Genomic DNA, 14,575 nt, shown 5'->3' with positions numbered 1-14,575 from the left:
CTCCTTTGTTTCTGAGAGATCATCCAGGGGTCAGTCTGAATTAGCAACCTGAGAAGAGGTTGCTGACAGCAGAGCATGTGCCAAGAAATCTCTGCATTCCTCCAGGATGAGCAATAAACCTGCTCTCTCACATGGGCGGGGCTCCATCCAGCTCGTGATCTCTGCTCTTTGACAATTTTTAGGCCAGTTTCATGTAGGACTAACCCCCCCACTTTATTGTTGGGAGTTCTACTCATTCCCAGCTAGTCCACATGAACTGAATTTGCTACAGGGCTACCAAGGCACCAGTACCAAACCTGTGGTGGCACAAACTACATCGGTGCCCAGCAACGGTCAGAGAATCACAAACTGGTTTGGACTGGAATGGACCTTAAAGCTCATCATTTTCCAACCTCTGCCATGGGCAGAGACACCTTCCACTAAACCAGGTTGTTCCAAGCCACGTCCAGCCTGGCCTTGAACACTTCCAGGGATGGGGTGTCCATCCGTGGTATGATGCCAAAAAGAGGGTCTGGGAAATGAGATGCTATGACACCCTAGAGCCCAAATCCCACTGTGCTTCCACAAGTCTTGGCTGAAGGGCATGAAGGGAACTGAACCTGTTTTTTCTGCAGCATGACTGCATGGTGTTGTCCTTCATCCATCCCACATCGTGGGAATTCCTGCCCAGACACTGTCAGCATAAAAAGTGTTGGGATATACAAAAAACCCCAGAGAAAAATGCAGAAAAAGGAGTGATTCTGCCATGGATGCAGTACTACTTCTCACAGAGAGTAAAAAGTCAGCAGTTTCCATCCTTCCCCATGAACACACTGCAGTGCTGGAGCTCTCCAGGACACACTGGCTGTGCAGGGGCCGGGGGTCCTGCCACTGCCACTGCAGGTGGCTGAAACTGCTCCTGCTCGTTCCCCAAATTATTACCCAAGTCCAAATCAATGTAAATCCTCCCCTTTTCTCTCACCCTACGCACTGAAGGGTGGCTATATTTCACCTTCTGCTGAGGCAACACTCAAACTGCCACAAAGACACAGCAAGGCCAGGTCTAATCCCTCATAGCTTTGCTGTCTCCCTTCAGCCACCGCTCCTTTTTTGCTGCCTCAGAGTTTCTGAGCAACCTCAAAGTCTGCAAGAGGAGATTTCTGCTCTGCACATTCCTGCCAGGACAAGCAGCATCTCGAAGGGCTCAGGGAAAAACTCCCTCCCTGTCCCTGCTGCTGCATAAATCTCCACTCCCCGAGCAAAATCCGACAACAAAACGCGTGATCTGCTCACGCAGACCCGAGTCTCAGCCGGGGGAGCTGGAAGGGAACATCCATAGCAACTGTCATTGGTATGCTGGAGCATCAAGTGCTTGAGTCAGCGATTTGAGACCAGGAAAACTCGACAAAGGAAATATTACTCCCTGCTGCCAGATAAACATCTGCACAGCAGATGCCACATCAGCTTCTAGGTGTGAAGGCATTTGCATACGTGCAGCAAGGAGCAGAATTCATTTTGCTGGGGAAAAAATAAAGGCTTTCCTTTGCCCCCCCCCCTTTTTTTTTTTTGGTAGAGAAATGCATGTTTGATTATCATGTATCAGCAATACATAGAATCATGGAGTATCCAGAGTTGGAAGGGACCCACAAGGGTCACTGAGTCCAACTCCTGGCCCTGCATCACTGCTTTTAGGCCAAGAGAACTGTCTGTTGGGAACTGGGAAAAGCAAGAGTGAAATAGGGAGGAGTACAAACCCAGCTGAAGCTGGTTCATGTGTCAATCCACCTTATCCTTCCCAGGAGACAAAGACAGGTCTGCAGGGAACAGCCAAGGAGGTTTTTCTGCTCACTTTCCACTAGATCAGGTTGCTCCAAGCCCCGTCCAAGCTGGCCTTGAAGGGCTGATTGTTCCCAGTTCTGTTGAGCCAAGCCAAGTGAAAGCACCCTGGAAAGGGAAAACATCCCTTCCTCTGTTGGACCTCTGCACCTTATCAGCACCTTTCACCTTCTTCTGCTCCCAGCTGCTGCTACAGGTGATCATCGAGGGCTCTGACTACGTATCTTTATGCTTTGGCGATAGAAATTCCTACAAATCAGGTCACCTTGCAGCAATGAGCAGGGAAAATTAACTGAGAGCCAAACTGGGTGGGAGAGCTGCTTCAGACAGAAAAATCAGTTGATTTTGACGATGGCATAACTGATAAAGCATTAAAAAACTCAACCAGAACCCCCCCCCAGACTGCACAGTAAACTTTCCCCTCACAAAGAGCTGCAGGGTGGGCTCTGTGCATGGAGTGGAGGGAAAGGGACAAGACTGCTAAGACATGTTTCCCGGGAGAGGAATATACCAGAGGTCAGTTCTAACCTGGCCTCCTTCCAAAAGCCACTAGTACCTGGCAATTACTGTCATCAGCATCCCTCAGCTCCCCTCATTAGCGGCCAAGTACCCATTAAAGACAGATTGCTGGTGGGCTACAACTCAAGCCTTTGGTTTTGTAGCAAGACACCTTTTCCACAGCTGCTGCACCCCAGAGAAAACGGAATTGAGTGAGTTTATTGGTTTGAATAATCAATAATTAGTTGAGACCATTACAGAAAATTACAACCAACCAGAGAGCAACGTAGAACAAACAGGTGGAATAACAAGCTTTTAATAGCATCATTATGGGATGGTACAAATATCCTCCACGCGGTTACACACTCGGTGTCTGAGAGTCCTCCCAGGGAAATCCCACACATCAGGAGGGGCTCTCGATGGACAAGTGTGTATTTGGCATCTCATGAGCTCATCCAATTGCCATCACGGCAGAAACTCAGTTTGGGAAAAGACTTCTTTTCATTGCAGAATAGTTTTTCACAAAAAAAAAAAAAAGGACAAAACACCAGGTTCTTTCTTCCCATGTTGGATCTTTTAATCTCGATTCTTCACATTCTCCAATCTAATTTGAAAAACAGTGAGAAAGGAGAAATATCAGAGCTGAGAATGTCTCATACTTCACACAACCAACCAAACACCCATAGCCTTGGAAAAAGGGTATTCAGCTTCACCAAGTTGCTTATTAACTTGCTTAACGTCAGAGTCCCACCATGTGGAATCTGCAGAAAGAAACCTGCATATGCAAAACATATGTGCACAAATGTCATGGCAATGGCTAATTAGAGTAAAAGAAGAGAGAAAAAAAAAAGAAGCAGATTGTTAGAAAAATTAACGGCAGGGAAATAAGTACACAAATCAACACATGTTGTCAAGGCTCAAAAGCAGAGATGGTTGAGGCTTGGAGCTGATGTAGAGTCTGCTCTGAGATGGATCTGAATTAAAAGCTTCAATATGCAGAAGAAATTGAAGATGTGTTTTTCAGAGGGAACATGTGACTGTTTCTCCAGCATTCTGTAGCCTACACTGTGTCTTCAGCAAGTTGGTCACCATGGCAACCTGAAATGTTTCAGTAAGACAATTTTCTTGGTAAAATTTGAGGGATAGATTTGGGTCAGAAAGGAATGTCCAGACATGTGGAAGTGATGAAATAGAGTGACCCTCTGAGAGCACCTGGGTCCTACCAGCCCTGGAGGAGGGGGTGCAGGCCTAAGGACCAGGACCAGCCACTACACTCACCATTGGGGACCAAGTGACAGGAGAAGACACAGGAACCAGTGGGAACATGGGAAATTCCAGCTCAGTTTAAGGAAAAAAACCTTCCCCCAAGAGTGCTGCTCTCTAGAGCCCAAAGAGGATCTACATCCCAGGGTATCCTAACTTGAGCCACACAGCCTCAGGAACCTGGCCTTGCTTTGAGGGGTCCTTCTCCGCCTGCCTGATCCTTTGACAAGCTCGTTTCTAGTGCTTCCAAAATCCAACCATGAGCAGCAGTTTGAGGGCAGCCGAGAGCCCTTTCTGCTCCTCCAGTGAGGGAAGTCCCGTTGGTTTTCTCCAGGAATTTGATTAAGGGGCTTGTGAAGCCTAAGGGATCATCCAAGCTCTGCATCCTCCAGGAGCAGGGACAATTTCCTCCATGCAGATGTGGGTCTAATCCTTCGAAACAGATCAAGAAGAGGTGGACAAAGGGCAAGACAAAAATTGCTGCTGCTCAGAGTAGCAACAGGAGATTGTCACAGCAATTCCCTTCTCTGCCAGAACAGCTCTGACCTCCGCCAGGAAAGGTCCTGCCTGGCTCTGTTTCAATCCCAGTCCTTTCCCTGCGAGCAGATGAAAGCTTGCTGTCCTCCCTGCCACGCCATATCACAGCTGCCAGGTGCCACCAAGGGCTCAGCCATCACAGACAGGCTCTGTGGCAGGAGGGATGAAACAGCAGCCTGTCATTCCCCAAGCTCTCACTCCCAAAGCTCCCAAAGCTCCGACACGGAGCTCACGCGCTCTGCAACAGATCCCACTCGCCAGGGATTTTCCTTCCCTCTGGTGCTTCACTTTATTTTTTTTTTCTTTCCCCAGAAAGCAATAAGCTGCTTTTTGAGAACTGTAGAAGGTGGGTGGGTGAATGAGAGAGGAAAAAAAACCAGAGACACAGGGATATGAAAGCACAACTAAAATCAAGCTGCTCCTTAATGAGGACACAGGGGATTAAAGCTCATTTTCCCGTGCCCCAGGAGGGCTTTGCACCCTGCTCTGGTATTATATCAATAGAAGACAGATAAACAAGCATCCATTTCACTCTGAAGGTCAGATCCTGGATTTCTTGGTATGAAAAGAGGCCCAATGCTGCCAGTTACTTTTCCATTGAAAAAAACCCACAACCAAACCCTAATATTCAAGGGTGCCACTCTTCTGGCATCTGCAAGGCTGTTAATCAGCTGCTAATAACCACCATATTCCTGCCAGCAGCAAGGTGTGCCAGGTAAGAGAGAGTAATTGTAAGGAAAATAGAGAAAACTCGAGGAGGAAATCACAGCCTTGATGCTGGAGGGATTTGATTTTCTGCTAAAAAATGCTTTCCTCGTGTGATTAATGAGTAAGAGACTATCAGCATTCACCATATACGTGCATATTGCAAAGGCAACTTGCTGCTTTATTTTCCTGTTCAAGGCCATGAAGCATTGCTGGGGAGATTCCAGATAAAAGCCACAGGTCAGGCTTCCCCCTGCGCAGAAAAACTTCCTTAGGCAGGTGGTTTTGGAAAAGCAGAGCATTGGGACCCATTTGCTTTCTGGGCTTCGAGGTGTTTGACGAGGTTGAGCTATTTTTAGGCTCCTCTTTGCAATTCAGAGCCACAAACATCATTAAGCAGATTCCAGCTTAAGAGAACCCCGAATTCCTTGTCCTGTGCAGACTCAAAAGAGCCTCTCATATTATTTGTACGCTAGGCAGCATCTTTTCCAAGCACATTCCCCAGGAGTTCAGCAGCATCACTAACATGCCCTCTGGTGCTCCCACAGGCTCTGAACATCCCTGGCCAAGCTCACTGATGACCTCAACCCTTGTTGCAGGTTGTCCTGCAACAGGTGATCAGCTCTTGTACCGAGGAGCAGCTTCCCCTCCTCCTGTCGCTCCCTCACGTGCCTTTTGTTGGAAAGGCTGGCCCACAGCATGCAGTGGGAATTTTAGATCTCTCCAGTTCTGGAGACACGCTAGGAAATAAATCCAGAAAATCTGATTAGGACCTGTCACTGAAATAAGCTCATTAATCATTGATGGATTTTTCATATGCAGTTTCTAACTCCTGCAGGCCCCAGCAGACCAGTGGGTCTGACAGCTGCAGACTTGAAAAAGTTCTTTATGTAACAATGGCACTGATTTTTTCCCCCCTCTTGAATATTTAGCACATTCTAATAAACAAAAGAAGCTACAAAGCACCAGTGAGATCATTTAGCCCAGCTTCTTGCACAGAGTTCCAGGCACAGATTTCCCCTGAAATAACTCCTCTAGCCAAAAAGATGAGAAGATCTAGTTCAGAAAACCTAAAATCCAGCATGAAAAACTCTGTCAGCCACTTGCCTGAGTAATTTTTGCAGCAGCCAGTTATCTGTCCTGTTGTGTAAAAAAAAGGAATCACATGTCATTTCTCACCTGAACTTGTCTAGCTTTGCCTGTCAGCACCAGGCTCTTTGAGGAAGAGATGAAAGTCTTCTATTATTAAATTACTATTTCCCCAGCCTCCCCCAAAATATTCTCAGCTAAGCTAAGCCAGCTGAGCTGCTGCCATTTCAAAACTCTCATTTCCCATGCCCCACCAAACACTGCCATCACAGTATGGCTTGTAATAATTCCAGCCAGGATCACACAGGTGCCAAAACCCGGGGAAAACAGGCAGGAATAACTTTTCCTGGCCTCAAACACATGAAATCATTTGGGGCTGTGTGGATCCAAATTAAACCCAGGGGTGAAACCCTCTCATTCTGGAAACAACTCAAATCAAGAAGACTTTTCTCCACACTTGACAGCTAAAAAGTCAAACTGATAAAAAAAAAGAGAAACAGGGAGCTTTGAGGGGTTTTGATATTCTCTCCCAGTCTCATGGGGCATCTGCCTCTGAGATGGCCAAAACCCAGGAGGACACTGGGATGAAACACAGCTCCACAAATGCCACTTGCAACCCATCTTCAAGAGCAAGCAGAAAGTATTAAATTTCGAGCTGCTCAGGATTTCAAGAAGCATACATTTCTCCCCATTTTTTTCACTTTCTCTTTCAAGAAGATTTTACAGGTTGCTTTTGGCTTGGAGATTTCTTAGGCATTAGGTACAGGAACACAAAGCATTTGTGTCAAAGCTTAACGGGAATAGCTCTTCCTGAGAGCCAAAGGATTAAAGATACCTGGCACTTCCCAAATGCAAAGGAAAATTAGGATTCCTATAGAAGACAGGAAGTGATTAAAACAGCCCATTGGCTTTAGTGGCTCATGGATAAACTAAAATAGCACATGGGTTTAATGGAATCATTTTTACAAACAGAACGGAGTGCCTGGGTTTTCCTTTCATATCTTGTTTCCAGGAGAGCAGGGGGTTTGTCTCCTTCAGCACAGGGAAGTTTACCACAGATATGCTTATGAGTAACATGTGTTAGGTTTTGGTGAGTCATCGGTGTTAAATTCTGTTTAAAACTGGCTCCAGTGCAGGAGCCTTGAGCTGAGCTCAGTTCTGGCCCTCTCCAGGGACAGACACCTGCTAATGATGCCCCAGTGAGTACTTGAAGCCTTTTTAATCACAAAGACACAGCACTACCTTCCTTTCCCAACTGCTTTAAACCTGTTTAACATGCCTAAGAACGAGCTCATTCTGTTTTGCCAAAACTCTTTCAAAGCATTCCCCTTTAGATTAAATCCCTAAAATGGCAAGTAAGACAGCAGCAGCAATTAGAGTTGCTCCCACACAGAGCCTTAGAAGCAGGTCAGTAAAGGTGGATTGTGTAGGATAGGCCTTGCCAGCTCCAATAAATCATGGGTGTCTTTCATTATCATTCCCATTAATTGGGCTCCAAACATCTCCTTCACAGATTATCTGCAACAAATGCTTTTCCTGGGCAAACAGCACTGTGGTTCTCCCAGAGCCATTACACCACAGTCAGTTTTTGTTTCAGAAGCCATGTGTCAAGGTTTTTTGGGATAAGGTCCAAAGAATCCATGAAACATCAGGCAGAAATGTGTCTGCCAATAAAGAGACACAGAATCACAGAAGAATTGCTAAGGTTGGAAAAGATCATCAAGGCCCAGCATCACCACCTTGTTCACCACTAAGCCATGTCCTCAGGTGCCACATCCACAGGTTTTTTGAACCCTTCCAGGATGGCGACTCCTCCAATGCCCTGGGCAGTCTGTTCCAAAGCTTTACAACCCTTTTGGTGAATTTTATTTCCCCTAACGTCCCATATAAACCTCCCTGGCACAGCTGGAGGCTGTTCCCTCTCCTCCTGTCCCTTGTTCCCTGGCAGCAGAGCCCGACCTCCCCCGTTTTCCCCCTCCTGTTAGGGGGTTGCAGAGCCAGAAGGTCCCCCCTGAGCCTCCTTTTCTCCAGGATGAGCCCCCCCCAGGTCCCTCAGCTGCTCCTGCTGCTCCAGCCCCTTCCCAGCTCCGTTCCCTTCCCTGGATGTGCTCCAGCCCCTCAATGTCCTTGGAGTGAGGCAAATGAAGGCAAAAAGTCTTGAACTCTGTGTCAAACTCGCACTCAGCAGATTGATTTTCTTGCACCCTGTTCACACTACTGCACCCCAGCACACTCGTGGGAGTATGTGGGATGGCCATATACATACATGGAACTCAAAAGGGAGTGATGGCCATGAGATCTGTAGCTGGGATGTCTTCTGAGCAGTGAAGGAACAAGAGCTCCTTCCTCCTGAGCAGCCACTTCCCCACCCTGCCCCAAAAACTGCAGACCTAGGGTGTATAAATGCTCCACTTGGAATTGTACTCACCCAAACCAGATTATTCCATCTTGTCAGAGCTGAGTCTGTGCCAATCCCCATGGCTGCCACCTCTTCCCCTCGAAGGTGAGGCTTCAGGAGCAAAGACATCCTCTAAAAAGGAACATGGTGACATACATGAGCATTAGACGCTTTCAAGTGTGTTCATTGTTGCCCAGAGCTGTGGCTGCCCAAGAAAGTGTCCAAGGCCAGGTTGGACAGGGCTTGGAGAAACCTGGGCTAGTGGAAGGTGTCCCTGCCCATGGCAGAAGGTGGAATGAGATGGGCTTTAAGATCCCTTCCAACCCAAACCATTCTGGGATTCTAAAATAAATAATATTCAGCATTCAGCATGACATCGGGGCACCCTCGAGGCTGCACACAAGTCCTGGTTATGAGAGCACAAATCTGGCAATCCAGACAATGCGTAAACCTCAGCGTGGCCCTGCTTGGCAGAAAAATGCCCTCCTTGTATCCTCAGCAAAGGAAAAACCAGCTGCCCATGACCAAAGCAAACTGCTGACCTTCCACATTGTCTTCTCCCTCAGACAGATGACCTTGAGATGCTACAAAAGGCAAACACAGGCCAAGGCAGTCCATCATGGCAGGGCTGTCTTACCTTCCCTGCGAGCGCTGCCTCCCCGGCCGGGGGTCATTTTCGGCACATACATCATCTGTAAATTAAAGACATTTCTTTGAAAAGCCCATCTATCAACAAGTCCACCTCTCCCTTTCCTCAGGCACCGGGTGATCACTAAAGTAATTCCAAACCTCATCATTAATATTGCTGAGAACAAGTATTGCTGATAGTCCTGCGAAGTAGTGGCGTTGCTAAGGAAGTTCGTGGTTGCAGGGAGGCTCTCAGATCCAAATCCTTCGTGTCTCAAACCTTACCTCACCTCCCTGCAGTGCAGACACAGCCAGGAGAGCAGAGCCTGCAGAGCTCCTACTCTGTTGCAGCCACAGGGGGAACCCCCTGGACACATTTATCCAAAGTTGTCTTTTTAAAAGCCTTGTTTTATTGGTCTCTAACCAAGTAACGAGATCCCACTGGTCACGATCACTTGGCTTGTTCAGCCTGGAGGAGACTGAGCTCAGCCTTCATCAGGGTCTGAGCTTCCACCCAAGGGGCAGCTCCAGTTTCTGCTCTGTGTGACCACTGACAGGACCTGAGGGAATAGCTGGAGGTGTGCCAGGAGAGATTTAGGCTGGATCCCAAGAAAAGGTTCTTCCCCCAGAGGTGGTTGGGCACTGACCAGGCTCCCCAGGGCAGTGGGCACAGCACCAAGGCTGCCAGAGCTCCAGAAACGTTTGGACAACGCCCTCGGGGACAGGATGGGATTGTTGGGGTGTCCCATGCAGGGCCAGGAGTGGGACTTGGTGATCTTTGTGGGTTCCCTCCAGCTCAGGAGATCCTGTGATCCCAGCCTCAGTCAATCCCAATTCTTTCTCCCCAAATACCACCACAGCTACACTGACACCATCTCAGCCAGGCTGAGGTCCCTTGAGCTGAGTTACAGCCCTCAAGCAAGAGCTACAGTGCACTTGCTGCAGCCCTCTGCAGAGGGAAACACTTTTCTTTTCAAGTGCAATAATTCCCTTTGGCATTTATTCCTTATTAACATTGCAGGAAATACATTCCCCAGCAGGACTAGTGGCAGCAGCACTGAATTTTTAAGTGATGGTTAAGGAAGACTTGCAGGAAGATGTCTGCTGGTAAAAACAAGTGTTTGTGCTGAGTGCCCTATTAAACAACAGTTATGTCAACCCACAGAGGACTGACTGAACATCCAGTGCTGTGTTCCACAATTCAGGGTTTCACATGCAGCCTTTCTGCTCTGCAAATCAAGACTTCCTGTGGTGCAGCCACTAGCTAGCTCTGAAGAGATTTTGAGAAAAAAAAGAATAAATTACAAGCTAATTTGGCAATTCAAGCCAAGTGAAGGTGACACAGAATCCTATTTGTTTACAAGGCAGCTGGAGAGGGACTTTTCACAAGGGTTTGTAATGTTCACAAGTGACAGGACAAGGGAGAATGGCTTCCCACTGCCCAAGGGCAGGGTTAGATGGGATATTGGGAAGGAATTCTTTCCTGGGAAGGTGGGGAGGTCCTGGCACAGGTTGCCCAGAGAAGCTGTTGCTGCCCCATCCTGGGAAGTAACCAAAGCCAGGTTGGAGGGGCTTGGAGCAACCTGGGATAATGGGAGATGTCCCTGCCCATGGCAGGGGGTGGGACTGGATGAGCTTTCAGATCCCTTCCAACCCAAATTATTAATTTAGTCCCTTATACTTTACAGAATTAAAAACTTTCCATGTGCTTCCTTGAGAAACTTTGTTCCCTCAAGCACAACACCCAGTGTAGAGCTGTGTTCAAAGTGCAGGCACCCAGGTTCAGGTGTCAGTTCAAGGATAAAGTGGACACTGGCATGATTTGAAAACAGCCAGCAGGAATTCCCAGGTTTGGTCAGCATTTCATCACACCCTAAAAATCAAACAAGAGCTCAAAAAGGGAACACACAGATCTCAGCAGAGCAAACGTCCTTCAGTTGTGCTGTGATGACATGCTCAGCTGAGAGCTGGGTTTGGTGTCAGAGCCAGAGCCATCAGGATTTGTTTCTGTCCAAGACATGCTGATCACTGTTCTCCAGGCACATACTCAAAGAAGGAAGTGTTGGAGCTGGTGGGTGTGCCAGGCTGCTGCAGAGATTCACACATTTAGCAGGGTCAAACCCCTCAGCTGATGCAAAGGGAAGTGTAACAGGACACAGCTGGATTTCAAACCACAGTCAGTTTTCTGATCAAGACCTCCAGTCTTGGAACTGCAGTTCACACACAGACTTCTCTTTAAAAGAGGATAAGAAGACTTTTCTCTCCCCCAGGCAGCCAAAAGCAGGTTTTCCCTTTCCTTACCTCCTCGCTGCTCAGCGACTCAGAGCTGAAGGTGCCACGGTGGCACCGCACGATGACACTGGAAATCTGCTCATCAGAGACTTCCACAACACTCCTGCAGGAAGCAGTTGGCTGTAACAGAATGGAACAGAGCAAATCTCAGAGGGCAAACCTCCAGTACATGAGAGTTTCCTTGGGGGTGGGAACCTGTAGAAGGAGTTAGAAAAAAACTCCAAGAGAAAGAAACTCAAGCAAGATTATACAGGACACACAGGTTATTCCTCCACAACTACTTGTTGGCTGTACAAAGCCTTGAGCCTGCTCGAGGTAGGAGAAAACCTCCACATCCTTTTCACTGCCCTGGCATCACCAAGGACAACAAACAGGGGCAGTGTAGGGCTATGCCAATGGCAGCTCCAGCTCTGAATGTTAAATTACCTTTGTTTAAAGAAGTTGTCTCTGCAATTTGACAGAAGCTCCAGCAAAACCTGCACTCGAGTTTGGAAAACACACCCTCACACTATCTTTCACACTGTATTGCCCCAAGAGGAAAAGAGGGATGGTGTCTGTTTAGGATCCAGGGATAACACCATAGCAGCCAACCCTTGTGTTTTTAAGGAAAACCAAGCAATAACCATCAGTTCTGTGTGGTGCCATCTACACAAACACACCAGCTGCTTAGCTCACGAGTAGAGATGCTCAAAGGGACTCCATTCCTCTTTTTATGGGGTAAACTGCCTCCTGTGGGAGTAACACTACTCATAAGCTGAGAGGAAAGCCTTTGCACCTTGCTGACCGCCTTTCCAGATCCCTGCTCTTCCCTAAAGACTGTGCCCAGGAAGGACAAGTAAGTTTGGCAGCCATTCCTAGAGGGAAAAGGGGTTAGAAGAGTTCAGCTTGGAGCAGCATAAAGGCAGAGATAATATCTGTGGAAGATCTGTGCCAGCAGTTAGGATACAAGCCCTCAGAAACTCTCAGTGGGAGCTGTGATTTGGCCAAAATAACTGTGCACAAAGAAGTCCAGACTCAAAGGTGACATATTTTCACCAAAGCTGGTGATTTGAGAATCAAGACCAGAGCAAGAACTGCATCAAGAACCTGTTTATTTGAGGCTGAGAGTTGAAGAGCTGAAAGCCATCAGCACAGAGAGGGAATCTGTACTGCATGGGAAGAGAAAGCTTTACCTGGTGCCCAGAGGCATGATAGGCTCAAGCCGGTCAAACATCAGCTCTTCCACCATCTTATCTTAAAGAAGCCATTCCTTCTGGGATTTGGCCCCAGAACACACAGACACTTTTCCTACATGCTGCTCCAAGACACAAATCCTGTTTTCAGCTCACAGCAGTCCCTGTATTCCCCCCTGTATTCCAGGCAAAAGACTTTCCCAGCACTGACCCTTCCCACCTAACACCCACTCCATGCTGTGGGTTGTATCTGTTTAGGCTTTCAGAAAGCCAGTCATTCCTCATTTTTCAGCACCAGTAGCATTCCCAACACATCCTGAGAGCATCCTGCAGGGAGGGGAGGGCTCCCATTCCTACCAGAGGCACTTACCACATAAGGCCCAGTTTTGAAGTCACAGGTGAAGGGATCTCTCCCTGAAGCCTTCAAGCACATGGTCTCACGGATGCTGAACTGCAGCTCTAGTCTGTAGGCATCACTGTTCCACATGTCAACCTGGTAAAAGGAAGGTCAACACAACACTCTTCTGTGCCCACTGCATGGCAACCTTGCTTTGTTTTGTCAAGCAGAAGATGACCTGAGGGCATTAGGCATCAGTGCCCAATTTAGAGCGGGTTGCTGCGTGTGAGAAAGGCTTGTTTTATTGGTAACAGCAACATAGGACAGTTTTCCATGGGGATTTCACTTGAAACACCACTCATGGGGGTTGAATCCCACTTGAATCTTACTCCACTTGAGTCTTCCAGTCATTGCTGGATCCTGATACTGCTCAGAGTTGTGGGGACCTAAACTGTCAAAGGCAGATGAGCATAGCATTTCCCCTGCATGTTACCCCTTCCTTTGTGAGAACCAGGGTGCCAAAAGCTCTGTTTTGGATATCCTGACTGCTGGGAGGTCTATCGGAAACACCTGGCTTGGAAAATAAATCCCATGAGAGCAAGCAAGTGATTTAATGGAGCTTATAGAGGCACTTCATGTCAGCTCAGGTGCCTCAATGGGCAACATGCACACACCACCAAAAGATTTAGAGAGCTTGACTGCTTTTTGTTATTTTTTTTTCTCCTTCTCACAGTCTAATCAATGTTTTAGCTCAGATGAGAGACTAAAAAAAAAGCAACCTCCCCTCCCCCAAAAAACCCCCAACTAACAACAGATCAGCATTGCTTTCAAATATTTGTTTGTTTTTTCTCTAGACTATATAAATTCAGCAGTCATTTTGTCATTCATTCTTGCAGAAGACTTGATACATGCCACCTACAGAAACAGTTCTGAGGGTGTTCAGGAGCATGGATGTGCTAACTTGGAATTAAGAAGCTTAAACTCCTTAACTCAAGGTATCCAATACAATTCTTAGCACAACAAATTAAAACAGATAGAGGTTTCCTGCCTGCATTTAGACTGCAGCAGATTTAAACCACAACTGGTGGTTTAGACAGGTGACAAATACAGATTGGAGAAAGAATGTGTGGTGGCATTTAATCAGCTGAGACCTTGAGATGAACCAGGTTGCTTGATGCCCAAAGCAAAGTGGTTAGCTGGAGGTATTTAAAACCACCACTTTTGAACAAAATCCTACAAGACATCCTTCAAAGTTTTCTGTTCTAAGGGTGAAAAACCTGAACTCCTAAAGTATTTTTAATCACAAACCAACATACAAAGGAGTTTTGTGTTCCTAAAGCCATGATTCCCGATAATGCCCCAAGCCCACCCTCTTCCAAGCAGTGAATTCCAACGAAATCTGGGTTTCCAGAGCTGGGTGGAAAAGGGTTTTGCATCCCAGCAAAGCAAGTTTCAGGTAAGGGATCCCCGGTTTCTGTGCACTTACTCCTGTGACGTGGCTCCTGACAACACCATACAGGTTCCTCCCCCAGGACTGGGAATTGATCCGTGCAATGGAAGCATTGAGAGCCTCTTCCACGACAGGGAGTTCATAGTCATAGGCTGGAAACCCTGAGAGGGAAGCACAGCTCCATTAGGAGTTCGTTGTGGACTTGTATTTTCTCCCCAAAACCACCTTAAGGAAGAGGATGTGGCTCCAACTTACCAGAGCATGAGAAAATGCACACTGTGAGGAGAAAAATTAGGACCCTCATGATGTGTCTCTCAAAATTCTCCAGTCTTTTCGCTTTCTAAACAAGGATTCCCAGTGCATATTCCTGTCTTTATATAAATGCAGCCTTG

At 47.3% G+C, this 14,575-nt stretch overlaps 1 protein-coding gene across 5 annotated transcripts; it reads right to left on the bottom strand.

Annotated features, from left to right (window-relative positions):
• Nucleotides 1-2,511: 2,511 nt before the first annotated feature.
• SPP2 (secreted phosphoprotein 2) lies at nucleotides 2,512-14,575 on the bottom strand. 5 transcript variants are annotated; one of them, XM_027665545.1, is made up of 8 exons: nucleotides 14,439-14,575; nucleotides 14,220-14,344; nucleotides 12,767-12,889; nucleotides 11,234-11,344; nucleotides 8,943-8,997; nucleotides 8,336-8,437; nucleotides 5,926-5,958; nucleotides 2,518-2,917 (listed from the first exon to the last, which is right to left on the bottom strand). In XM_027665545.1, the coding sequence occupies exons 1-6, from the start codon at nucleotides 14,485-14,487 to the stop codon at nucleotides 8,346-8,348; spliced, it is 555 nt and encodes a 184-aa protein (XP_027521346.1). In that variant the 5' UTR covers nucleotides 14,488-14,575; the 3' UTR covers nucleotides 2,518-2,917; nucleotides 5,926-5,958; nucleotides 8,336-8,345. The 5 variants fall into 5 exon arrangements, with proteins under 5 accessions (XP_027521351.1, XP_027521346.1, XP_027521347.1 ...); XM_027665549.1 differs by lacking the exon at nucleotides 2,518-2,917 and adding an exon at nucleotides 4,415-5,071; XM_027665550.1 differs by lacking the exon at nucleotides 5,926-5,958 and having other exon boundaries at nucleotides 2,512-2,917; nucleotides 14,439-14,511.

The sequence above is a fragment of the Corapipo altera genome, unplaced genomic scaffold, assembly GCF_003945725.1.
Source record: "Corapipo altera isolate COAL_440 unplaced genomic scaffold, ASM394572v1 158, whole genome shotgun sequence".
Classification (NCBI taxonomy): domain Eukaryota; kingdom Metazoa; phylum Chordata; class Aves; order Passeriformes; family Pipridae; genus Corapipo; species Corapipo altera.
This window is presented reverse-complemented; position numbering and strand designations above follow the sequence as displayed.